The 26,647-nt window shown below is 45.7% G+C and overlaps 1 protein-coding gene across 1 annotated transcript in view; it reads right to left on the bottom strand.

Annotated features, from left to right (window-relative positions):
* Positions 1–26,647, bottom strand: part of LOC142558419 (uncharacterized) — a 92,818-nt gene that overhangs the window by 43,989 nt on the left and 22,182 nt on the right. The window contains exons 9-11 of the mRNA XM_075670554.1: positions 17,982–18,284; positions 15,737–15,955; positions 11,258–11,525 (exon numbers count right to left, since the gene is read on the bottom strand). Of these exons, the coding sequence (XP_075526669.1) occupies positions 11,258–11,525; positions 15,737–15,955; positions 17,982–18,284 (790 nt within the window). The remainder of the gene's footprint in view (positions 1–11,257; positions 11,526–15,736; positions 15,956–17,981; positions 18,285–26,647) is intronic.

Raw genomic sequence — 26,647 nt, 5'->3', positions numbered from 1 at the left:
TCGAGACGTCGGCAGTTGATACAGAACCTCCATGACCTGGCCTTTTTCTTAACGAATATAACAGGCGCCGCCCAGGCACTCAACGATTCTTGAATAACGCAGGTGGTCAGCATCTCGTTGACTTGCTATGAAATGACTTTGCGCTCCGATGCGGAAACTCGGTAAGGCTTCTGCCGGAGAGGATGCCGCAGACCCGGTGTCAGCCTCGCGACGAATGTGCGAGCTCGGTATCTGAGTTCCGTGCGCCTTCTGTGCTAAATCAAATACTTTAACGTGTTTGGCCAACAATGTAACTAAAGCTCTGCGCTCCTGCGAGGGAAGAGTCTTGATAATCATTTTTAAAAACTCCGATTTTGTCACAGAGACACAGCAGGATCAGACTTGGCGCAGTTGCTTAGGGCTCCAATGCACATTACACACTCCTGTTCAAGCAGTGCAATGCGTGTGTACTCCGGGAGCATAACTGACTCGGCTGTGCAGTTCACCACCCATAACTATAATTTTCCGCTAGCAAGCGATACAAGGTAGTGAGGCACAAACATGTTTTTCTTCACACTATGCAAGGGCAACGGCTCAATCATAATGTCAAATGAACCTGTACTCGGGTTGGCGGTCGGTCCATTAACTAGCATGCTGGTCGTGGACGAAGGCGGAAGAGAAGAACCTTTTATTACATTAAGGTGGTCGCTTTGACAGGGAGGCTGCTGGGCGAGAGCGGACAACCGGACTTTCCCTGCTCCGCAGTTCAGTACCGCATGGCACTCTTGCAAAGAGTAGATGCCAAGGGTAACGTCATGCGCGGAATTAACAAGTGCTGCTAATTCTGCCTTGAGAGCCTTCCCAGCGACACACAGACACGGTACATACACCGACTAGACTCAAGGACGCGCCGCTTACTGCACGAAAGGTAGTAAGCTTCTCCCCGTAAAACGCAACTTTTCGGTAAAGTCATTTCCTGAAAACTAAACTCTTAACAGAAACAGCTCTTCTGGTGTCTATCAGAGCCATTGTCGGAACATCGTCAACAAGCACGTTCCCCTTCTTTTGAAACATTGAAACTTGTGGAGGCATACTTGTGTGCAATGCGGTACGTCCAGCGACCTTACCTCCATGGGCCGCACCGGCTAGTTTCCCAGTGGGCGAGATGAAAGCTGCCGCTGGGACCATGGAGATGGCGACTATCGCTTGCGCGTAGTAGGTGGCGTCAGGCTTCGCACAGAGACGGGAGGGTCACTACGGACGGTCTGCCGGTACACGGACTGCTGGGAATTTGAATCCGAAGGCCGGCTGCTATGATCGGGCCATTGGGTTTGCCGTGGGAATGTCCCAGATTGTTCGGAAAAGGTCGTACGTGGGCGACTTCGCGCAGCGCAGAACTGGACGATGTGTCCACGAACGCCGCACTGGTAGCACACGGGGCGTTCACGCGGCATACCAAAAGTCGCGGTATTGTGGGTGTAGCCGGCAGGCAGTTCCCAGTATAGAACGAAAGGAGACGGTGGACTGTTGTAGCTGCAACTGTCACGGTGCGCTTAAGACGGCTCGACGTCACAGGCCTTTGGTAATGAAACCCTTAGCCGAGGCTCGCGCTTGGAGTAGCTGCGCTCGTGGAATCTCGCAGCATGGATAGTTGTGGATGGTATATGAGAATGCGCGTATTTAGCTTGCAGTGGAACAGAAGCATGCCGACGTAGTTCCTCGCGTACAACAAGAATAATGGTGGAGGAAAGGTCAGCAGGTAGTGAATCATGGCATACATCGACGATGGCGACCGTCGTGACGTTGGCCAGACGTGCAAACATCGAAGTGGTGCAACGTGTTTTAAGGGCCTCGAAGGATTGATTGATCATGTCAGCTACTGATACCAGACTGTCCTTGTCGATGAGGAAGTGGCAAAAATCCTCGGTAATACCTTTGAGAATATGGCCCACCTTGTTTTCTTTGGCCATGTGGGCATCCGCCGACTTGCATAGTTTCAGTATCTCTTCAATGTACATTCTGAGAGTTTCCCCGGTGATTTTGGCCCTCTGCGACAACGTCTGCTCCGCGCGTTTCTTCTTCGTTGCTGGGCCTCCAACGCATTTCGTTACTTCTTCCACAAGTGGTTCCCAGGTTGTCAAAGTGTATTGATGTTTCTCAAACCATACTAACGCTGTAAAATCAAGGAATAACAAAACGGTAGACAAGTCGCTTGCAACATACGGACCACTCATCCACGTCGTTGCCGGAATTTCCTGTGATAGTCCGCGGCTCCCTGTGGTGGTGAGGAGGGGCCCTCGCGGACAGTGGCTTGGTGTCTCCATTTGAGTTCATTTCTTGAGTTAGTGGTGCCAAGTCCGCCCACAAGTCGACGGCAGCGGCAAAGCTAGTACTGTTGTGCTTGCGTCGTTGGCAAACGATGTCCCTCAGCTAGCACTAGGTAGTACGTGGCCTTCCGCGCGCCTTTCACCACAGTTGTGACGATGCATCGCGTTTACTTACAAGATCAAAAAATGCAAAGGTATCGCTTAGCGAAATGAGTCCACAGCACCGGGCTCGAGCCAGCCCAGCTTCGTTCCCCTCTTCGTGCGAACTCCACTCGCACGTTTCAATATAACAGATGCATTTGGACATCTGTTGATTATTATCACATGACTGCGAGTTACCGTACCTATAAGTGACATTTGTATCGCCTGAAGTGACTGACTTTAAAAGGATCTTATAAATGGCGGTAGGTGTCCTTGAAGCTAATTGATGGCGTATAATGGTGGATTTGGATTGGCTGTCAAGTAGCCACTTGTTATGCGCTCGAATTGCTTAGCCTTCAGCTATTGCCCTTGTTGAAGTTGGGTAATACATGCTCTCGCAATCATTCAACACCATCGGTCTACGCGTTTTACTGAAAGTCAGCTTTCTTTTTTATTAATTTGGCTCCTTAAACAGTGCCTAACATGACGTCCAGGTCAAAGACCACTTGGCCTGACGAATCCTCGACCGCATCTACAGATACACAGAAAACATAGTTACAGACTACATTGAACACATGCACCAGTTCGCGGAAACCGCATGCGATTCCGTGAAAGCTAACACGCAAAAAGCAGAAGCGTAAGAAATACGGCATATAAACGGACATTACAGTTACCATCTGATACATCTGCAACAGTGGGAACGTTTTCTAAGGTACCAAAGAATAAAAACAATATCATTGATCTATTTATGCTTGAATGTCAGACAAAGCGAGGATATCCGGAATATACCATTTAGTCGCTAATTTGTGATCGCCCTTTACTGGCTAGTTCTCTGTCCTGTGTGGCGCTGTTTTACACAAGAGAACGCTGCACCGCTGCTGCATTATTCCTATGGTCGTTTCGAAACCGTAGAAATATGCATATTTCTGATGGCTTTGTTGTTTGTGAAAGGCGATATACCTGGCCACAATAAACGCTATCTACTACCTCTGGTGAACGCTTTCAAGGGCTCTCTATAATGGCCATCGGTAAACACAGTATTCCTTTAGTTCAAAACCACCACAAGAGGCAAACTGTACTAACACCAACACAACTTGCTCATCGGTCGTCCCACCTTTAAAGCAGCACCGGTTTAGAGACTAATGAGTTGCAGGCGCTTCGTACCGTGGTTTGCGTACTTTTCCCTCCGTATTGGCATGGAAAAGTTGAACGACCTTCGGTTGCACGCGCAAATTGTCTTAGTTTCTAAGCATATAAGCACAGTGCTCAGCAATTGAAACGCAATGCTCATTCCGCGGGCACCTGCCGACACTTTTCGAACGCCGGGTGCGACTCTGGAGACACCGAGTCGACACGTTTTCGTATCCCTTGAAAGGCGGGAGCCTTCGCTTTGTAAACCTCGCTGCGTTCGGCTGCGCAGCGATCGGCCCAGCACTGACCAGTGGCGCGGAAAACGCCCGCAGCGTCGCATGCACCGAGTATCGCCTTTCAGTCGGCGAGAAATGTGCAAACAATGCCTTTCAAGCAAGATTAAACACATTTACGACATACGTGTCTGGCTGTAGTTCACTAGTCGTTATTGTAATAAGCGCACACGAGAGAGACGTACTTATCTGCTGAAAACGTACAAATGACCAACTCACCGGGGCGGGGTTGATTATGACCGGTCATACTAGAACCACGGGGCTCTCTCCTTCGGTACGCGTGCCTGGTCTTGCTGTCTCCGTAAATGTAAGCAACGACAGAGTACCGTCCCGCACCCGTGAACTGTGTGAAGTATTTACTGTAGGTTCCGTCAATATCGCGTGCGTCGGGATCTGCGAATTTAGGAGCAAGAGCTGGTGAACGCGCACACGGCATTCGCCTACACTTACACGCAAGCAAGTCCGTATACCGTAGTTATGCGACGTCGTCTGTAGCACAACGTTACTTATCTATTCCGAGCAACAGCAGGTCAATTTGGGTTCCTTCCAGGTATATAGGATATTTAGCGCCAGAAGTTTGTTACTGCCACGGTAATGACACGCATCCACATTCCAAGTGAGTTGGAAACCGTTTGGGTTGTCGCTGAATTTCCTAAGCAAAAAATAATTATTGGTGTCTGTTACCGCCCCCCTTCTCCCAATTCCATTTTCGTTAACGAACTACACTATGTGATTAATTCTGTGGTGTGTCGATTCCCGAGGTTACCGCTTTTCTTAATGGGGGATTTTAACATCCCTCATGTATCGTGGGACTGTGAGCCACCTGCGCTAATTTCGCCTTCTTCACTCGCAAGAGATTTTTTAGATATGTGCGCTGTATTTTCTTTAACACAATTGATAACGAAACCAACTAGAATAGCTGAATCAACAGCAAACATTCTTGATCTCGTACTAGCAACACACCCTGAATACATTTCTAACGTCACTCACCTGCCCGGTATAAGTGACCACTCTATTCTATCATTTCGCATTAACCTTTCACGTCCAAAATGCAAAAACTGAAAGAAAGTTATAAAAGAATATAAAAATGCGAATTTCGAACTAATCAACCAGGAACTTTGCACTTTTCTTGACGGTTTTCTCGATGGTGTTGAAGAGCGAACGGTACAATCAAACTGGGATTTATTTTTATTTAAGGTTCAAGAATTAACAAATAAATACATACCTACTCGTACAATAATTGTAAAGGCTGATGCACCATGGTACAACCGCCACATAAAACGTTTGTCGAATAAGAAAAAACGCACATACCGCTCAGCAGTACGGTTTCCAGATGACGACCGCTGGGCAGCCTACGAACAAGCTTCCGCCGTGTACATAGCAGCCATAAAGAATGCTAAAGATACATTTCTGAATAACACGTTACCTTCAATGCTCACATCCGATCCCAAAAAGTTTTGGCGCGTGTTTCATCCTAAAAGTGATAGCGCAATCAGTCTTGTTGATTCTGCAGGGAATGCTATACCTGATGCGCAATGTGCCCGTGTGTTAAATGAAGTCTTTGTCAGCAACTTCTCTACAATAACACAAACAATGCTTCCTCATGTTAAGCCTTTAGGATTTATAGTAATGTCTCCCATTATAATTGAATATAGTGGCGTGGTCAAAGCTATAAAAAATTTAAAAGCATCCTCCTCACCTGGGTACGATTCCATTCATCCTAGGTTTCTTATACATACAGTCTGTTACTCATCAATTATATTAAAAAAAATTTTCAACAGTCTCTAGAGAACAGTTCCCTCCCCACTGACTGGAAGATCGGGAGGGTGGTTTCGCTTCACAAGTCTGGCAATAAACGCTCGCCTCTAAATTATCGCCCCATTTCGCTAACTAGCATTCCATGTAAAATTTTCGAGCATATTCTATTTTCAAATCTTGTTTCTTTTCTTGAATCGAATTCATTTTTTTCGCCTTCGCAACATGGTTTCCGCAAGACATTCTCGTGTGATACTCAACTCGTTTGTTTCACTCACCATCTTCATGCCATCCTTGATCGTTCTTCTTTAGCTGACTGTATATTTTTAGATTTTTCAACAGCATTCGATAAAGTATGCCATAATCTCCTTTTATATAAGTTGCAGTTACTAAATTTGGATTCCAAACTGCTTGCATGGCTCGAATGTTTTTTGCTAAATCGTTCCCAGTTTGTCTCTGTTAATAACACTGACTCTCCTCCGAGCCCTGTTTCCTCAGGAGTACCACAAGGATCGGTGCTTGGCCCTCTCCTCTTTCTAACCTACATTAACGACTTGCCTTCCTGAGCCTCTTCCCATATCAACTTGTTTGCAGATGACTGTGTAATATTTCGAGAAATAACTAGTCCTAACCATACTACTATTGTACAGTCTGATCTTGATTCTGTGTCCGCTTCGTGTAAGACTTGGTGCATGGAATTAAACACTAAAAATGCAAAGTCATGCGTGTAACTAGATCTGCTAATGCAAATGTTTCATATCATCTTGATAACTTTCCTTTAGAAGTAGTATCGTCATATAGATATCTTGGCGTCACTGTATCCTCAAAACTAACCTGGAATGATCACATTGAATCCATAATCGCCAGTGCCAACAAAACACTTGCATATCTTCGCCGGAATTTCTCACGCGCTCCTCAGGCTCTGAAACATTTACTTTATAAAACACTGATTCGTTCGAAGGTGGAATACGCCGCCTCTGTTTGGGACCCTTTCCATGACAATCTAATCTACTCACTCGAAATGGTTCAAAATAACTCTGCACGTTTTATTATGTCTAATTATGCTCGAACCGCAAGTGTGACTAATATGAAATCGAGCCTTGAACTACCATCACTAGCATCTCGCCGTAAGTTTTATCGCTTGTGTCTTTTTCACCGCATATTTCACCATCATTCACTACACGATGATTTCATCTTTCCTCCCCAGTACGTATCATCACGCATTCACCACCGACATAAAGTAGCCGTTCCTTTTTGCAGGACTTCTACTTTTCAGTATTCATTTTTTCCCTGGACTTGTGAAGAGTGGAACCATCTTCCTACCACTACTGCAGAAATTACCGACCATCAACATTTCCAAAATGCTCTAACAGTAACTAATTAGTTCTTTACCTCATGTTATTTCTCGTTTTTTCCTTTTGTTTGCTTGTGCTTACCTGTATCATCTACTCATTTTACATTGTTTTGTAGTTTGGTGATTTGTATTGATTTGCTTGTTAATTAGAGTATTTGTATTTGTATTGGTACATTATATAACTCCATGTATAAGTGTATCTTTTCACAGAAATGTTTTTTTTGCCACTCCCCTCTGTAATGCTTCGGCCCTGAGGGTACAATAAATAAAATAAATAAATAAATCAGTGGCGTATACATGCAGCCAGCGCCACCGTAGTGGCCTCCGTGATAAGTCTCGGTATTAACGTCGCAGGAGGAGTCAGATACATAGGCACTTCAAGGTCATGGAATACAGTGTGAATGCGCAAGCGATAAGTTTGGCAAAAATATAAATTATGAGGTGTTACGTGCCAAAACCCCAATCTGATTACGAGACAGGCAGTAATGGTGGACTCCGGAAATTTAGACCACCCGGGGTTCTTAACCGTGCGCCTAAATCTAAACAGACGGGTCTTTTCGTATTTCTCCCCCGTCGAAATGCGGCTGCCGTGGCCGGGATTCGATCCCGCGACCTCGTGCTACTAAGCCCACCACCAGGTAGCCACTAATCAACCGCGGCGGGTCGGCAAGTCAGGGAAGAGAGACTAGTATGTCATGGCATAGCCTGGCATAACTGTCTCATCCCGAAGGGTTCTTTAGACGCGAGTGAGGCACAGTCCGAATCAATTTACTGACAAATATTTTGAGAGCACTGAGGCGCTACTGTCGGGAGGTGTTTATGGAAGGCGCGAGTATAAGCGATTGGGTGGCATGATCGCTGTGGCTGGCGCGTGGATTTGCCTGAACAGCGCATTTTGGCCTTAAATCGTCTCAAAGTCATTTTACAAAAAATAATGCAACGTCTCGCGGTGATTACGCGTGATCGCCCAGGCTAATTGCCTTGCTGTTTTCAAAAACTATATGACTGCTTGGAAATTCATGAAAATTAATTATTGTCAAATAAACGAAATTGAAGCTGAAAAATACAAAGATTCCATAAGTACGCGAGGTATATCCACGGGTTCATGGTGGGGAATTGGTGGCAACGCCGGCGTTTCCTCTAACGAGTTTTCTCGCAAACACTACGACAGTCAATTCTGCTGTGAAAAGGAAAGATCAGAAACGAAGTGCAAAAAAGTGAGAAATGAAGTGGACGCACAATGACCCTATAAGTAATTACTTCTTTAATGAATTATTTGAAAGAGTCTATTAATTATTTACTATTAATTAATTAATTAATTAATGGAGCCCTGGCAGTGTTGTGGATTACGTTGTGTTCGAATGAGCGTTGTCGTCAGGTGAACTAGCATCGGGTAGGTATAGCTGAAGTCCCTAGATTTTATCTAGGGACTTTATCTAGGGACCTTAGGCATAGCGGGAATGCGCTGACTTAAGCGTAAGAGACAATAAAGGTTAAGTGGACTGGAACGGCTATCTGTCGATCTCATCTCGTCCTTGCCCCCGTGTTTCGAGACGCCTTTGCCAGGCTGCTAGTTCTGCTCCGAAGCAACTGCCACCTCGTATGCCGCATCGATTCCATCGCGTCGCCCACGCGCATTCCTGGAGTACTCTCCGAGAAGCTTCTGCACAAGTCTTAAAGCTTGCTACCGTCGTGAACGCTACATTCTCAACGGCCAAAACTGGGCAGTCTGACGAAAGTTTCCGGGGCCTGCGAAGTAACCGTCGATGGAACGGACTAGAAGGGTTAACAACCGCCGTTTTACCGTTTTCTGAAAAATTTGCTGAAATGCAGGCGCGTAGCTACTGGCAGACGTCTATGGTTAGTCATACTTCTTTTGACGTTATCGCGGTTGTGATAGGTGGAAATGTTTCAGAGATTAAGTATAGCGCAAGAAAAGCCAAGCGATCTGATCACGCAAGGTAGTAGGTTTACTTTGTCTTGAAGCCAAGTGTTACTTCTTTAATTTTCTCGCGTGTTAACAGCAGCCTTCTCAGCAGTGTTTTTTGCCGGAAAAATGTGGTTCAGTGCAATTTGAATTATTTTTTGCAAAACCGCGATAAATAAATTGCGCCTGTGCTCTCTTCATATATGATTCTCTGTGGCAACCTACCGTTGAAAAATTAAACATCTAGATTAGATGTGGCAAAGTAAATAACCGAAAATTAGCAGGACTGCGGCAACTCAGAAACAACAACAAAACATGTTACGTTAGCCATGTGAAAACCACGTCAAAGAAATTATTTTTCATTTCTTTATGCTAGTCTCGTATGCCAACTTTTGATGATAACTGCTGCACCAAATTTGGCGATTACCCGCCGCGGTTGCTCAGTGGCTATGGTGTTCGGCTGCTGAGCACGAGAACGCGGGATCGAAGCCCGGCCAGGGCGGCCACTTTTCGATGGGGGACAAATGCGAAAAACACCCGTGTACTTAGATTTAGGTGCACGTTAAAGAACCTCAGGTGGTCAAAATTTCCGGAGTCCTCCACCACGGCGTGCCTCGTAATCAGAAAGTGGTTTTGGCACGTAAAACTCCATAATTAAATTTTATTTTTTTTAATTTGGCGATTATAAGCTAAATAACAGAATCAATGACGCTGTACCACGGAGCAATAAAGGACGCGTAACGGTACCATTAGCATCTCCTCGCCACTGGATGTGGGCGTGAAAGATGTGCTTAAACCTAGTCGCCATGATGTGACATTCACGAGAGCCGCTGCGGGTGGCGTCCTTCCTGTTTCACTTCCCTATTCGGTTCCTCTGCGCGTTGACTCGTTCTCTGTGGTGAAACACTCGCGTGGATATTGTCTTTCTGTGTTTTTTTCGGGGGGGGGGGGGAGGAGTCAGGGCCGGGGGACATCCACATGGCACCCTTCATTGCGATGCATTTTGCGTTGATGCCAGTTGTTTTTGACATCCATTTATATTGCTGTAATTAAACGCGATGTGCTTAGCAAGTAGTTGTGTGCGAAACACTTAGCAGCAGTTTAAAATGCTGCAATTAGGGTGAGTGTAGCACTGAGCATGTGCTCCGCTGTTTGTGCCACTGTTTAATTAACATCCCTGACGCCGACCTCGATTCCTCGACCTCGATTTCCGCAATTATTCTGTACGAACGGTGGCATCGCCAGATGGCGCAGAGTGTCTAGAGGGAAGAGGAAGAGACGAGCAGGACTACTCTACGCGCTTCATAAAAAACTGCGTTTCGGCTTTTCGCATATTTATTCATTGTAGAAGACTTGTAGCCATTTTCTTCTTGTTTCATGTCTAGGAAAACAAGCTTGTGGTACAGAAATTTATCAAAGGCAGAGTAGACAGCAAATATTTTTCTGTCGACGAAAGCAGCGCTGCTTGTGGTGGCGCGATACACAATTTATGACTTCGGTGCAACCGCCGGCAGGGACACAAAATAGACCTCGGTGTCTGGAAATTGACGCTAATGCCGGCGCTAATCCATTCGATTCATCTGAATAGCACACAGTTATTGCCAATGGCTTTCCTGCATTCTACATAATGAGGATGCCAAACAGGTGCGAAGAAACTCGGGCAGTGAGACACAGGGGTACCGGGCCGATTTAACTACGGCTAAGCGTGTCCGCCAATGAGACAAGTTCAGGAGCCTCAGCAATTTATGACAGCAGCAGGCTTGAGCGGTGCAGGACATTCCCGGGCACCATCATGTAAGTGTGTGGGGGGGGGGGGATCATTTCCGCACCCTAGTACTAAAATCTCCAGTGGAAAACAAATGTACCCACCACGAACATGGAGCGAAAAACAGCTGCAGCATAGGTTTAACAACTAACATTTCTAGAGCGCGAATAAATGTAGCTGAAACTGAAACGCCATTTCTGTACCCGAGGTCCCATACACCTTTCGCAGCGCGCGCAAAACATTTCACGTACGCCACCGTGGTAGCCTCCGTGATATAACCTACCGGATAGTTCGATTAAGCTGGGCGACATTAGCTCAAATACCACTGCATCGAGCATCCCTGTTAGCAGAAAAAAAAATTTGTCCGACTAGAGGCGCAGATTGAAATTAGTGCTGCGGTTGTGGGAAGGCTGAGCTGCAGCCAATAAATCCTCCTTTCACAATGGAATACCGGGTTGGATCTTGTCGGCATGATTTTTTGTGTTTCTTCTGTTGTGCAACAAGCATCGTACTATATCAATATATAAAATACGCAGCGCTATTTGCAGGTTTAACGAGAACAAATAATTTGAGCGATGCTCTTACCTACACCATTGTCAAGCAGTGGAAGGCACGAAAGCCCCTGCGTGTTGACCACCACCGCCATAACCTTCGCGCCAATGACAGCTTTATCGCCTTTCGACACAGAGACGTCTATGATTGCTTCATCTGGTGCGCGAACCGATCCCTTTGGTATTTCACATGAAGCCAATACCGGCATACTTGTATCGTCTCTGACTTCGGACATGACCAGGATGCTGACTTTGACTGGGTCCGCGCTTGAGCTCTTCACTTGAAGCATCCAGGTACCTGCCTTGAAATATAAAATACATCAACCAGTCAGTCCATCAGTTGCACAGTCGCTCGTTCGGTCAGTAACTCAGTGGGTCACTCACTCAGTCATTTAGTTGGTCAGGCAGCCAGTCAGTCTTTCAGTCACATGACCACTACCTAAACCATCCACCGCGGTGGCTTAGCGGATTTGGTGTTGCACTGCTAAACACGAGGTCGCGGGATGAAATTTCGGCCGCGGTGGCCCCATTTTGATAGGGAGAGGGAGGGGGGGGGGTGAAATGCAAAACTGCTCGGGTCCGGTGCATTCGGGACACCTTAAAGAAGCTCGGATGGTCAAAGTGAATCCGGAGTAAACCACAACGGCGTGCCTCATAATTAGGTCGTGGTTTCGGCATGAAAAAACCCCATAATTGTAATTATTACCTAAACCACAATAAAATTGCTTCTTTTGTTCTATTTCTGGCAGCTAAAAACGCTGTAAATTGTGAACAGAGAAAGGAATTATGGAAGGAACCATCCTTGTTGACTATCAAACACAATGCGCAGCCTTGCTCGCGTGCGCGTTGTCCAAAGCGCGAACGCACTCACATCCACCCTGCCACGCTCGCTTGAGGACCGCCACGCACTTTCGCGGGTCACGGCCCGCCTGACGACGTCGTATGGGAACCGGAGGTGCTCTCCGACCTGACACGCCGCACCTAATTCGTCTTCAGCAAAGTGATTTCTAAAGTGCGAATCTGCGTTCTGCAAGTGGTGGTCTTCCAATCGGCGGTGCTTGGCCTTTGTAGTCCGTTCGGCGGCCCTCGGCTTCGCCTACCGCTGCTGGGCCATGTTTATCTCGTCGGCCCGTCGCTTGGCCTCCTCCTGCCTCGCCGCTTTGGTACGCATCGCGCACCTCTGCAGTGCCTTACCGCTCCTTTCCCGCATGATACTTCTAGAGGGCACATTTTTCTATCTACAAGTGAAGGCCTACGCGCAACACGGCAAAACTGGCGAAACCGAGCCCCGTCTACTTGTGGCGTGCAAACCCGCACAGGGCCCAGTGGAGGAACCAAGCACTAGCGATGCGTGAGTGCTTGGTTCCTCCACTCCTGAGTGCTCTCCTAAAGTTCCAACAACTTGCCGCTGTCCTGAGAGGCCAGTATTACGCATTACCACAACTTGGAATTGCGATAATGCGTCAACGTTCCGATGTCGCTGGTCTGTCCGACTCATTATATCAAAGCAATTTTTTTGCCAATCGCAAAGCGTTTTCATATGCTGAAACGGCAAAGAGACTTCCAGGAGTCTCAATACAGTGTCAAATGAACTGGCTTTGATAAGCGCCGTACAGCTGTTCACATTTTTGAGACTGAATTGTCTGAACACATGATGGACGTACGCGTTGTTATGATTGGCGTTTAGCACTGCTGTGCCCGGCATCCCTCCCCGACTAACAAGGCTCCGCAGGCGAGCGCGCAGCTATGAAAGTGAAAGTGTAGCCCGCTTGGACTACACTCGATGCGACATAGACTACTACGCGCGGACAAAGCAGCTCACTTGGAGGCGGTCAAAACCCACTGCCCTCCGTGGAAGCAATGAGTACAGCGAAGATTACTCTACCTGAACCTGACAAGCGGACCGTCACGAATGGCCCACTAATTGATAAAAGGGGCCAACGCCGAGGACTTCCGTGGAAACGACGTCGACATCAAGTTTGCAGTTTGCCACGACGTTGCCTCGTATGGAGCGGACGAATGCGCAACGTTGGAGGCGGAGTCCGAAAGAAGGGTGCAACGTAATGGGCGGATTCCGCGAACGGTTCAATGATTGTGGGTAGCCGAGAAGGACAGTGAATTTCCGAAATGATGGAAAGGAGAAATAAAAAGCGCTGAAAAGTGGATTTTTAGTGTTTGGCGGCGGGGGGGGGGGGGGGGGAGGGCTGTACATGCTAGTACTGGTGCTCGTACTCGTGCTCGTACGTGTAAACTCTCATCACGTTAATTTGTAAATAAACCCTTTTTCTCATCTATTGGACGTCACGCCGTACCTCTCGATCGCCTGGCACCTGGCACATCACCAGCCACGGCACCTTCATGGCCGCTCAGACCCTGAATCGCAACAGTGTGTACAGTCCAGTTTGTCTTTTTAAGGAGGCGGGAGATTCCCAAAGTACAAAGCTGTGCCGCAACGGCATTCAGCAACGCTTCAAACTACCTTGAGTGAACTGGGGCTAAGATGCATACAGAGCTGCCCATCATACTCGGATGCCTTCCAGTCATCGGATGCTGATCAATAAAGTGGGAGAATCTACGTGCTGTAGTTCACTGTGACGGCGATCAGAACCAGTGGGGCTCAGGGCTCGAAATTGCAACGAAAATGGCGTTGTGCAGCAAATGCTATGTAGATAAGACGCAAAATCAGAAACTATGTAGAATGCGGAAGAATTGGCGTTCCATACGCCGAAACCAACAACAGCAATGCGTAAAAGCTCGAACAGTTTTAGGCGGTGGTAAATATTACAAGTGGAGGAGCACCTACGCGAGACTCAGCGGCGGCGTCGCGATAAAGTCAGATTTTCACGTTGCGGTGCATGGTTCCAATTCACGTCGCGGCTGTTTCTTTTGTGTTTTTGCTGCTATTTGTGTCATGTCGAAAGAGACTTTCCGTACTAAGAACTGACAATGGGAAATCAATGCTAGCAACGCTTCCTTACAACTGCCCGGCGGTCGCACCTGTTGGACAACCGGCTCATCCGCATCAGTACGTTTAGTGCGATGTTTTTACCTGTGTCACATGTCAGAACAGCACAATAAACGCACCTAAACCACGTGACCCGATGTCCCCTCGGACGTGATTGCCCGGCAGCAGCGAGGCCGCACTTCTTCCTGTCATCTTTCATGTCAGCTGTAAGCGGCGAAAAAGGTTTTCGCCAAGTCTGGCAAACTGGCGCCGACAAAAAAAGCTTTACAGAATCATTGATCAGGTACTGAACCTACATATCCGGCGTGTCTATCGACGATATTACGTCAACGCTAATGAAAGGGCCGACTTGGGATCGTCTGTGCCAGTAATAATAACGACTAGCTGCCAGGTGTTCACCTTTCTTCCGTGAAATATTTCTTGATTCCGAGGTTTAAAAAGGCGTATTCCTGTGCACGTCATGTACGTTCTATTATGAGCCTTTATCTAAAACATATTCAGCTTTTACAACAACTTCTTGAGCAAATGCGCACTGAACTCGCAGGATTGAAGCACCGTGAATTTGGTCAAGTGATCGGGTCGCTTATAATGTGCCAGCAAAAACTTCGCGGCGACATTTCACCAAAGATGAGTTCTGACAGGCATGCAGTGTTTGTAATTGTGCTGTGTGGCACTTCTAAGAAATTGCTGGCAAAAGTGGGGCGCTACACCTTGCTCGCGGTGACGGGTTTTCGGAAACTTTTAGACAGCACTATAGCAGAAACGTGGTAGAGTACATGTCTTTGATTCGACGAATATAGTTCACATAGTATATTTCCTATACACTGCATAGTACCTACGTGATGTTCTTTTTTTCGCGAATAGTAGTAAGTACAACTTTCTTATCCAATGAAAAATAAACCTTTAGATTTCATACATTAATTTCATGTTACATGCAAAATAGTTGCCTGCCACCGATCAATGCGGCCCATGCTATACCCAATTTTCCTTGCCTTTCGTTTTTGGAGATTCTTACTTTGCCCCACCCCTCGCACTATTTCCATTATTTATCACTTTTAAAACATTCATTTCTTCTTTTTAGTCAGTCGTGTCTTGCGGCTAATTGTAGACGAATTAATAAAATGATACCCGAAAACATGGGTGTTCTTCTTTTCGTTACAATTAGTAATAATGTGTCAGAAAGTCATGTTTGAATTTTTCAACATGGTACCCATAAATTTGGTGCCAGAGTCGAGAGGGGCGCATTAGTTTGACTTTCGTTGGGGAGACAAATTACCTTAAAACGTCTCTGCGAGAGAGCGCCAAACAAGCTTGCAGCCCCATTTTAGACAGACATTAAAACAAATGTATCTGAACATGGGCCAGGACAATGTAACTTTTACCCAGATTATTTTCCTTTTCACACTTGCGGAATTGTCAGAGGGGCCTGGGCCCACGCTACCGCCATGATCGGCAGACCATGAGGGCCAGCTGGTAAGAAATTAATACAATCGAAACAAACTAATGTCACGATTATCCCAGTCCTGGTTTCTCAGGATGCAGCCTTACCTGTGCAGGGCTGGGTATGGTGAGCATTTTCTGGAGGTCAGTGTTATCTTCACGACAGTTTTGACACCATTTTCCGGCGGGGTCAACAAGCTGCACCGAGCGTGGACAGCTTTGACCGGAGGCGCAGCTCACAGTAACGACTGTGTTGTTTCCAATGTCTTCATCAATAATGAATGTTTTCTCCAGAGTTCCCACGAAGCTTTCGCTTTCTGACATAACCTGCAAAACCAAGTGATGCCAACTCATTGACAGTTCAAAACAACACAGCAACATCCTGTTTTTATCAACAGAATGGATAAGGCTCTGAATTAAAGTTCCCCTACAGAGCATTTTGAAAAAAAAAAAATCCCAGACAACGAGACGCGTCTGTGGAAAGGAATAAGTAATATAAGCAAGGGTGCGCAAAAACGATAAATAAACACAGACATAATAAAGATCTTACTCAAGATAAAGAAAAAATACCCATGTAATAAAAATTTTAAGGTAGGCATTATAACCTTTCTTGATTACGCACGTAGGCATATTTTGTTCCAGCAGAAGAAAATGCTTTTAGGACTTCACCCTGCCGTTGCGTCATTAGCGTCTGTTGTGTTTGATTGTTACGTTTTTATTTATTTTATATGTCATTGCAGGCCCTTTTGGCGACCATTCAAAAGTCGGCACATGATTAAGCCACACAAAATAGAATGGTGAACAAAATATTTTCTCGGGATTGAAAACGGAACCAATATACGATTAGAAAAGGGAAATGCGCGAATGACAAAGCCCAATTAAACACGAAACAATTGCCCCAAACGAGGAACATATGCTAACACACACAAGCAGATACAGAGACAAAGATATAATTTGCTCTGTAGATTTTAACAAATAAATAAGATAGTGTAATGGCAGGAATCAAAGCAAGACTAAACGAGTTTAGATTGGTGAGTTGCTCTGTCAAAAGCCCGGTCCCATCTGTTTGGCAGAAAGTGATAGGTTGATTACAGGAATTGAATGGCCAAAGCGAAACCAGCGAACCCTTAAGTGCGACTGTGCGGAACAGCGACGAGGCCTGAACCATAGCGGATCATGTAGAATTCGTAACGTTCTTGCGAAGTCCCGGATTCTATAGGTGCCTATGATGTCGGGGTTCACAACTATATTCACAATGTGATGGAAACTCAGTCGATAGATTCGTTCGCCTCTTTTCGAATGCAGTACGTCTAATCCTAGCACACCGACAGCGTAGTTACTGGTCAACAGATATTTTTCTTGAAATCTTTGACCTCAAGAATATAAAACGCAGAAAATTCAAGGTGGTGTCTGAGAGTTGTCTTGCCCACGGTGTCTTGGCGCTGCACTCGGAATAAGACGGCTCTTAGTCGCGTATCGGAAGTGTCACTTACCAATAGACTTTATCCTCTTCTGCTCGTTATTTTTCGGCTAAAAATACTTCTTTTGCAAGGCTATTAGTCTCTGAACTTTATTTTCAATTCATGCAGCTTACTTCACTTCGGAGTTGTTGTCGCGGCTCTTTGCTTCGCCGGCAGCACTTGACGACTGATCAACACACCAAAAAGCCAGCACTGTTCTTTTGGTGCAGCGCTTTACCAAAGACCAGATGGTGCTTTTCGTTGAAGCAAATTGTTCTATTCTCGCTGTTAGAGACCGCATAAATTATGTACTGTCGAATTGCACCCTTAGTTTGGGTGCCCTATTGCGTAGATAATTACCAAGCAACTATAAGATATTTTGCGATAAGCACACCAGTAATAAACCAGCAAGGCAGCAATTCGTCCGACAACTGCGGAGTTAAACGAGTCTGCTCGTTGTAGCTGCATTATCATCATACGTGGTAGGAGCTTTCACTCAATGCCTGCAATGGAAACAAGCACTGTAGAGGAATTCCGATCAGACGAGCAAGAATATTCCGCGCACTTTGGCCGTTCTAAAGGAAAAGAGGCATCTGAAAGGTTACACTTTATACAAAGCCTCCGTGCCAACCGTAACAATAGCGTTCAATGAGGTCTCATATTTTGCTACGCCGTAAATGAGGAAAGCAAACGATTCGCAAGCAATGAAGTCCTGGTAATTGCTCGCATTTTTTGTAACATTCATTCGCTCACAATTTTATGCACTGCCAACTTTGCAGAGCGCAGTAAGGCATTTTATCCGGGTGAAAATAAATAAGCAATATAGGCTCGAAAACTGTGGCTGCCTCTGGATTATTTTGATGTTTCCTATGGGGTTAACATCCTATACTCACAGTGATCGGTTTGACTGCGTCGCTTCCCACTGAATCTCCGAACGACACTTGGATGGCGATCGTCGAATCGTATCCGGAGAGCTGGAAGCACTTGCTGTCAGCCGACTGGAGGGAGTGCAGTTCTGCAACATCAGCCAGTTTGCCTATCTGGTTTTTCGAGGCGCGGTCAGATATTTCCGGAATGGCTTTCAGCGCTCCTTCTCGTGGGCTGAATTTCTCATTATAGAAGCCCACGGTCTCGTCGCCGTGAGCCACTGGTACACTAGTGGTACTTTCTCCAATTTCATTGGGAGTGATCAGCCCCTGAAACCAACAGATACCGGCACATTGACCTCGTTTACTGGTTTACAGCGATTTCTGAGTTGATAAGTAGCGTGGTACGTAAGCTACTTATAACATGATTGGAATTTGATAGTGAACAGTGGCGTAGCCAGAACTTTCGTCCGGGGGAGGCTCACGTTGCAGCTCGGCCTCCTCGCTGTACAACTTGTCGAGGGATCAAATACAGTAATAATAACTGCATTGCCGTTGCCAAAAATGCCACAACCGAATTCTGAACGCTACGCCCTGTCAAGTAAAATATGTATTTTTTCATAAAAGAACATGCTCGTATCTGTCAAGAATTGTGCCCAAAATAGCTGATATTAATGCTTCCATGTTTTCTGTCTGTTCAATAAGTAAAGAAAATATCACACGAACTTTAGAACAATATCAGTTTGAAACCAGCAAAGCAGCGCACGTCACTGATAAGAAAAATGTAAAGGCCATGAAATAAACACGTTGAGGACAACTCCTTTAATGAAACTTTGTCATTGAAGAACCTTGTTTACATCTTTGTACATATACAACGACCACGGAAAGGTCTCAAGGACGCTTTTCAGGGTTACAATTTATCGCGCAGGAGCAGCTTTCATCGGTCGTGAATTGTGAGTAATTGCAATGAAATTATAGTCATAACAGACAGCACATATAAAAAGCAGTTCTGCAAAATATACGAGGGCGAGTGAAATGAAAGTGAGCAAATGCGAATATATGACAAACGGGGTAATTTATGTTGAAAGCAAAGTAGTCTCCATGAGTATTTAGACGTTTGTCCCACTGATTAACGAGTCGCGCGATTCCCGTCTCATGAAACTGCTTGGGTTGCTGCTTCAAAAAGACTGTAACTGACTGTTTTACGCCGCCATCCGACACGAATCTGGTTACCTTGAGCTGTTCTTTCAGAAGCTTCAAATGTTGAGTCGCAAGGCAACAAGTCTGAGCTGTATGACGGATGTTGCAGCTTTTCTCACTTGAACTTTGCCATTCTTGTATTTGCCACATCAGTGACATGGTGACGGGCATTGTCGTAGAGCAACATGACCCCATTGCTCAATTTTCCACGTCGTTTGTTCTTGATTGCGACATGCAGCCTATGCGGCGTTTCAGAGTATTGGAAGCGATCGATAGTCTCTCCAGGTTTAACAAATTCGTTTACTAATGGCTCTTGACTATCGAAATAGAAAAGTCAACACGTTACCCGTAGCAATGACAGCCTTTGCTTTCATTGGCGGTGGTTAAGTCGATTGTTTCCACTGCAAGTTTTGCCGTCGTCTTTCAGGCTGCTAGTAGCGGCACCATGATTCGTCCCCGGTCTCTGTTGCAGACAGGTAGTCATCGCTCTCATTGTGATACCGGATCAGATGAGTCAAGGCAGCGCTGAACCTTCTAGTTCTTCTGGCGGTGGTTCAATATCTTGGGCATCCATTGCACACACAAGAGCCGATAACCGTGATGTTGATGAAATTTGGTGTTACGCGAACCGCGACTGATGTTCACATGCCTTGCCAATTCAAAGGGCTTCAAAGGACTCGGGCTTCAAAGAACGAAATTTCTTCTTTTACAGTTAGAGCAATGACTTTTTCTTTTTTCGAGCAAGGACAGTACCGCGAATAAGCTGGGTGATCTCCCTTACAGTTAACACAATGTGGGGAAGAGGTGCAATTCTCAGATTGGTGTTCGTTGGAGCTACATTTAGCACAAATTGTTTGTCCTCGGCATGCATGTGAAGCGTGTCCAAACCTTTGGCACTTGAAACATCGTCAGGGGTTTGGTATATATTATCTCACATTGACTTTAACATAACCTGCATCGAGTGAGGTAGGCATTACGCTTGTTCCGAAGGTGAGTATAACGTGTTTGGTGGGGATTTCTTGATCGTTTCTGCGGATTACTATTCTCTGTACTTTGGTAACATTTTGTTCCTGGAAACCTTCCAGCAGTTCCTCGTCGCTTAATCCAATAAAGTCTTCTTCAGACATTACTCCCCTGATTGTATTGAGTGTTCTGTGGGCTGAAACAGTCACTGTCGCCTCGCCAATACTGGTAAGTTCAGAAAGCTTATCTACTTGATCTTTATTATTCAGTTCTAGGGGGAGGTCCCCGCTATGCATTTTGGAGGCTTTGTATGTCGGTCCGATTTTATCTTTCAGGCATTTGGCTACCAGGAATGGGGAGAGCTTTCTAACAGGTGTGTTGCCTTCACTGTGGACTACATAGTATTTGGGGAAAGATGGAGCGTTGCTTCGAAAGGAGAATTGAAATGGTTCTTCGGTGCGGCATCTTTTCAGACGCCAATCATGGACACCAGGGATTTGAGCTGCCATTGGAAAATGTGTGTGTTCGGCAACAGCGCCGACCGCCCACCACGGAGCCCAACGAGGGGATGCGGCAGAGCTCGTGTTCAAGCCTGCACGACTCCAGCCGTACGCCGTCACTATAACCAAATATGGTGTACCCAAGGTAGGATAGCCACACAAGGTTAACCCTTGCCGCCGTGGAAGAAGGAAGTAAATGGAACAGAGAAGAAGACAGGAAAGATAAAAAAGTTAGAGATAAAGACGAAGACTGAAGAAGAGAGAGATAGGAAGAGGCGACTGCCGATTTCCCCCGGGTGGGTCAGTCCGGGGGTGCTGTCTACGTGAAGCAGCGGCCAAAGAGGTGTGTTGCCTCCACCGGGGGGCCTTAAAGGTCCGAACACCCGCATCGGCTCAACCCCCAGGATCCCCCTTTCCCCGGACACGGCTAAGCCGCGCACGGCTACACGCGGGAGGGTCCAACCCTCGTGTGCTCGGGTACGTGGTGTCGCAACACACCAAACGCCTGCTGACGCAGACGCCCCTGCGGAGTTCCATTTGAATAGGGCACACACACACAAGAAACTGTTCCGCAGCACAAACATGGCAACAAGGAACCACCCAGGAATAGCTGCCCCGAAGAATTAGCCACCAGCTGAACATTACTAGGTCATATATTATGCACTATCCTTGCAACTCTCTTGATTCAACCTGATTTTTCGGTATTGTTGAAAACTCAATTTCCCAGATTATATTCGTGTGAGGACGAATAACAAAACCGTTGCGCACAGACTGCAATGTACACCCTTATCCTCTACCAATGCGACCCTTATTGCGACACCGATTATATCCCTACATGGATACTCGAGATGCGCTCACGCTGCTGGAGCACATCATCGTACGGCCAGGACATCGAAGGCAGCGCATGCGTGGTGAGCACTTCGGTGTTGGAAGGTCATGTGACGGGCACAGTGCGTGTGCCCGCCGAAATGTCAAAGCTTAATAGACGCACTGTGAACCGACACTAAACCGGCTCTAAAGCGTAGCGCAGGCAGCGCTGAACCTTTTACCGCTGGCACGACGAGCATTGTGGGCGCTAGTGTGCCTGGTGAACAGGCTGCGTGCGTACGATGTTGATAGGACACGTCTCATCACTTGCCTCATACACACTCTTAGAAAGGTAAAGTGTAATAAAGGAGCATATTCTGAGAAGTTAGTGTGCCTATAAGTTAGAAGTTGCGTAGTAAACAATTGCTGAAGTAATCTTTATTAAAGGACCATATTCTCACAATATTGCGCATCTGAAAATTAAAAGGTATGGGTAACCGCAACATTAAGTACAGGTACACCTCACACGCTCTTAGATGTTATCGCAGCATTCTTATATTGTAACCAGTTGTATAGGCCTACAGTCTTTGATGTCCACCCATGCATCATGGCGTAGTTACACGCGTACTTCACTGAGCGGCACTTTACAAGAATGTTATGTCGAAAGATCGGCAGTAGTTAACTTTCAGTTCGCAACCTCAAGAGGATAATCTTTTCAAATAACGTAGACATTTACGACACTTAGTCTTAACGTCTCTGCTGCGTTATAGCAGTATTTTGGTTAGGAATAAAGCAATGCTATAAAACAGCAGGGAAGTTGCTCCCTGCTGGTTTATTCCTAAGCTTTTGTGCAGACCCAAAATTATGCGCAGTGTTGCCTTAAGTTTATATCTCATGTACGGCATTGGAACTTTGAGCTGGTGCGCTGAGACATCACCTAAAACAAATTAGTGTTCTACACGACTATACGCGTCGCGATGACCGAATAAGGGTAGTATCTAAGCTGATTTAGGCGGGGTGAGTTAAATATACAGTGTTGCTGTCTCACAATAGGGCAGGGGGGCTATGAAGCTTCCTTGTTGTTTCACAGTCCTAATCCTAGTACTTCGAACAGCTCAACCAAGACTTAAAATACAAAATCAAACATTACAGTTTGCATCAAATCAGTGTATCCAGTCGTGTTCTGAACACACACTAGCTGGCTGGTTTACCTGACAGTTAGTTCAGTCTTGGACACAATGCAGAGAATACTTCTTGCGACTGCAGGATGTGTCGGGTTATGCAACGTTCGTTCGTATGTATCAGACTGCGCTACTGGAGATGCATATATATATATATATATATATATATATATATATATATATATATATATATATATATGTTCATCGTTCATCGTCGTCGCTGTTCGACATCTCACTCATGTCATGCCGTCGTCGTCATATCATCGGCGTCATACCGTAGTCATGCATTCGTTGTCACACGAACGTCGGTGTTCCGTCGTTGTTCGTCCAGCATCGTCATCCGGCTCTCTTCATGCGGTCGTCGTCACGCCAACATTGTCATACAGGCTTCGCAATGCAGTCATCGTTCAGTCATTGTCGTCATAGACTCGTCATATCATTGTCCTTATGCTGTTGTCATCTCCTGGTCGTCATGCAGTTGTCAACATGTGTTCACTCTAATACCATGATCTTTTTGCTGTCACGGTTGGTCATCGTCGTCGCTGTTCGACATCTCACTCATATCATGCCATCGTCGTCATATGATCGTCGTCATACCGTAGTCATGCATTCGTTGTCACACCAACGTCGGGGTTCCGTCGTTGTTAGTCCAGCATGGTCATCCGGCTCTCTTCATGCAGTCGTCGTCACGCCAACATTGTCATACAGGCTTCGCAATGCAGTCATCGTCCCGTCATTGTCGTCATAGACTCGCCATACCATTGTCGTTATACGGTTGTCATCTCCTCGTCGTCATGCAGTTGTCAACATGTGTTCATTCTAATACCATCATCTTTTTGCTGTCACGGACTGTCATCCTCGTCGCTCTTCGATTTCTCACTCATGTCATGTCGTCGTCGTCACATCATCGTCGTCATAAAGTAGTCGTGCATTTGTTGTCCCGCCACCCTCGGGATGCCGCCTTTGTTAGTCCAGCTTAGTCATCCGACTCTCTGGATGCTGTCTGCTGTCGTCGCCGTGCCAACATCGACACACCATCGTTATAATACAGGCTTTGTATTGTGGTCGTAGTCCCGCCTTTGTCCTCATATAGAGTCGTCATTATGCAATCATTGTCTTACCATCGTTGTGATGCCCCGTTCGTTCACCGTCGTCATTCTTCGACATGTGACTCGTCATTACGTTGTCTTCACGCATTTGTTTTCTAGTCTCATCTCCTGAGAAACCTCATGCCATCATCGTAATGCCATCGCCAATTTATACCACATTTTCCGATCCATCAGCGTCGTTCCCTTTTCGTCATTATATCCTTATCATGTTGTTGTCATTAAACAGTTATTATGCCGCCGTTAATTGTCATGCCATATTCGTAATTCCATCGTCGCGAGACTGAGCCTATTAAATTGCTTTTGTCATAACATCGTTGTCATACCATCGTCATCATGTCATCGTATTCAGGCACTCGTCGCCATCCCATTGTGTTCACGTCGCCGTCGTTGTCACAATGTTGTCGCTATAGCATCGCCACCATTCAGGAATTGTCGTCTAATTGTCGTCAAGTCGTTGTCATCGTCATTGTCTTTGTGCGTTCCACCGACGTCATTCCTTCTTCGTCATTCCCTCATCGTCACTGCTTTCGGATCGTGCAGTCTTCGTCATACGGCCGTGCTCTTGGGCGACCTTGGCAAGCCAGTGCCATGGCAAAGCGGGACGATACCGGAGTGCGCCGCCTGTAACCGAAGCATCGGAAATCGCAGCTTGACCGATACAGATTTCGCACAAACGCGACTTCAGAAATACGGAGTCTCGTTACATTGCTCGAATGCTAGTTGCATTACCATCAACAATCATCCGGAAATGAGCTCTCCGACAATTTATTTTTCTGATTTGTAGGGAGCATGTCCTTTTAGTCTAACCAAGTATTGTGGACGTGGTCATATGCGACTGTCGGAGCGTAGCTATGACCAGATGTGTTAGAACGGTGGGCGTTGTGTTGGCCTATGTGGCCGCGCTGTACTTGTAAATGAGTACGCGGCGCATAAACTTCCTATAAAAGCGACAACATAAGCTAATTTAGAACTGTTGATGACACCTTGCCTTTCTTCGTAATCACTGGTATTTGGAGGCGTACTTGAGGCATGTGCCACGAAGGAGATGTTAATGTCGCAGTGGGTGCGGAGCTCTTTGATAAGGAAATCTGGTGAGTCACAATGGTTCCTTAAAATGTAGCCCCAAGTCTCTTCGCTCGCAAGGAAGAGAAATGGTGGATTCCTGAGCACCAAAGAAGGCAAGGTGCTTCTCACGGCCTCACTGACGAAGTGAGCGCACGCCGTCTACCTCGTAGACGTATGGCGCTACCCGTTTACGAAGCTGGAGGTTCCCCGTACGGCTCTCTTGAAGACTGGCGTGTAGCACAGGATTTCAGTGGCGAGCAAATTGAATGCGCCAAGTTATAGGAGCGAGCAGACAGCAGAACCACCCATCAAAATACAATTTTGGTTGGAGCATTGTGGCCATACTTTTGCTCTAAAATCTTCTCGTGCCCTTGCGTACACGGCATTTCTCAACTTAGTTTCTTTTTTTTTCTTTTTAAGGTGAAAGCCTTTCTAGACTCATGGCGAAGTTTGTTTCAGCTAACCTGACCGCTGGAGTATCTGCTGAAGCGTCATCACGCCATACGAAGACAGATTAAAGACAGAAGAAAGAATGAACAATGATTGATAGTGACAGTGAATGATAACGTTATAATAGAGATTGGTAGAGGTTAATAACGACTACTAATGACTAATAATGACTACGAATGACTCTGAAATGACCAGTATGTCTAATTACGGCTTGTAACGGCCACAATTGATTAGAAATTACTAATAATGAGTAGTAATGACTAATATGACTACAAATGACTTGTAATGACCACTAATGACTATGAAATGACCAATATGTCTAACGAGTGCTTGTAATTACAATTGACTAAAATGACTAAAAATGCTTACTAGTTAGCAGTAATGAATAACAATGACTGAAATGACTTGTAATGACTAGTGATGACTATGAAACGACCAATATGTCTAATGACAACTTGTGGCGACTACAATTTATTAGAAATGACAAAAATGCCTAGTAATGACCAGTGATGACTAATAATGACTGAAATGGCTTGTAATGACTACTGATGACTACAATATGACCAACCTGTCTAACCACGGCTTGTAATGACTACAATTGATTCATCATCATCAGCTTGGTTACGCCCACTGCAGGGCGAAGGCGTCTCCCATACTTCTCTTAACTCCCTCGGTCATGTACTAACTGTGGCGACGTTGTCCTTGCAAACTTCTTAATCTCATCTGCTCACATAACCTTCTGCCGCACCCTGCTACGCTTTGCTTACCTTGGAATCCTGTCCGCAACCCTTAATGACCATCGGTTATCTTCCCTCCTCATTACATGTCCTGCCCAAGCCCATTTTTGTCTTGATTTCAACTAAGATGTCATTAACTCGCGTTTGTTCCTTCACCGAATCTACTCTTTTCTTATCCTTTAACTTTACACCCATCATTCTTCCGATTATTCTGAATTCTTATAATCTGAATTCATTACAAAGAGCTAAAGATGCTTAGTAGTGGGTAGTATTGACTAATCATGACGGAAAATTATGACTGAAATGATTTGTAATGACTACGAAATGACCAATATGTCTAACGACAAGTTGTAACGACTACAATTAAATAGAAATGAAAATGCCTAGTAATGACCAGTAATACTTAATAATTACTTAAAAGACTTGTAATGACTACTAATGACTATGATATGACCAAAATGTCTAACGACGGCTTGTAATGACCACATTTGATATCAGTTGATTGACTAAAAATGCTTAGTAGTGAGCATTATTGATTAAAAGAAAGAAGAGAAAGGGAAGAGTCAAAGAGAAAGAGGCGAATGAAAAGAGGAGGAAGTGTAGAATTTCGCGATTCATCTTTTAATCGGGGTCTTAAGAGTCACTGTAATTTTTTTCGTAAACGAAGGTGAAGTAAAGTAA

The sequence above is a fragment of the Dermacentor variabilis genome, chromosome 9, assembly GCF_050947875.1.
Source record: "Dermacentor variabilis isolate Ectoservices chromosome 9, ASM5094787v1, whole genome shotgun sequence".
Classification (NCBI taxonomy): domain Eukaryota; kingdom Metazoa; phylum Arthropoda; class Arachnida; order Ixodida; family Ixodidae; genus Dermacentor; species Dermacentor variabilis.
Note: the sequence above shows the minus strand (reverse complement) of the source record. Positions and strands in the feature narration are given on the sequence as shown.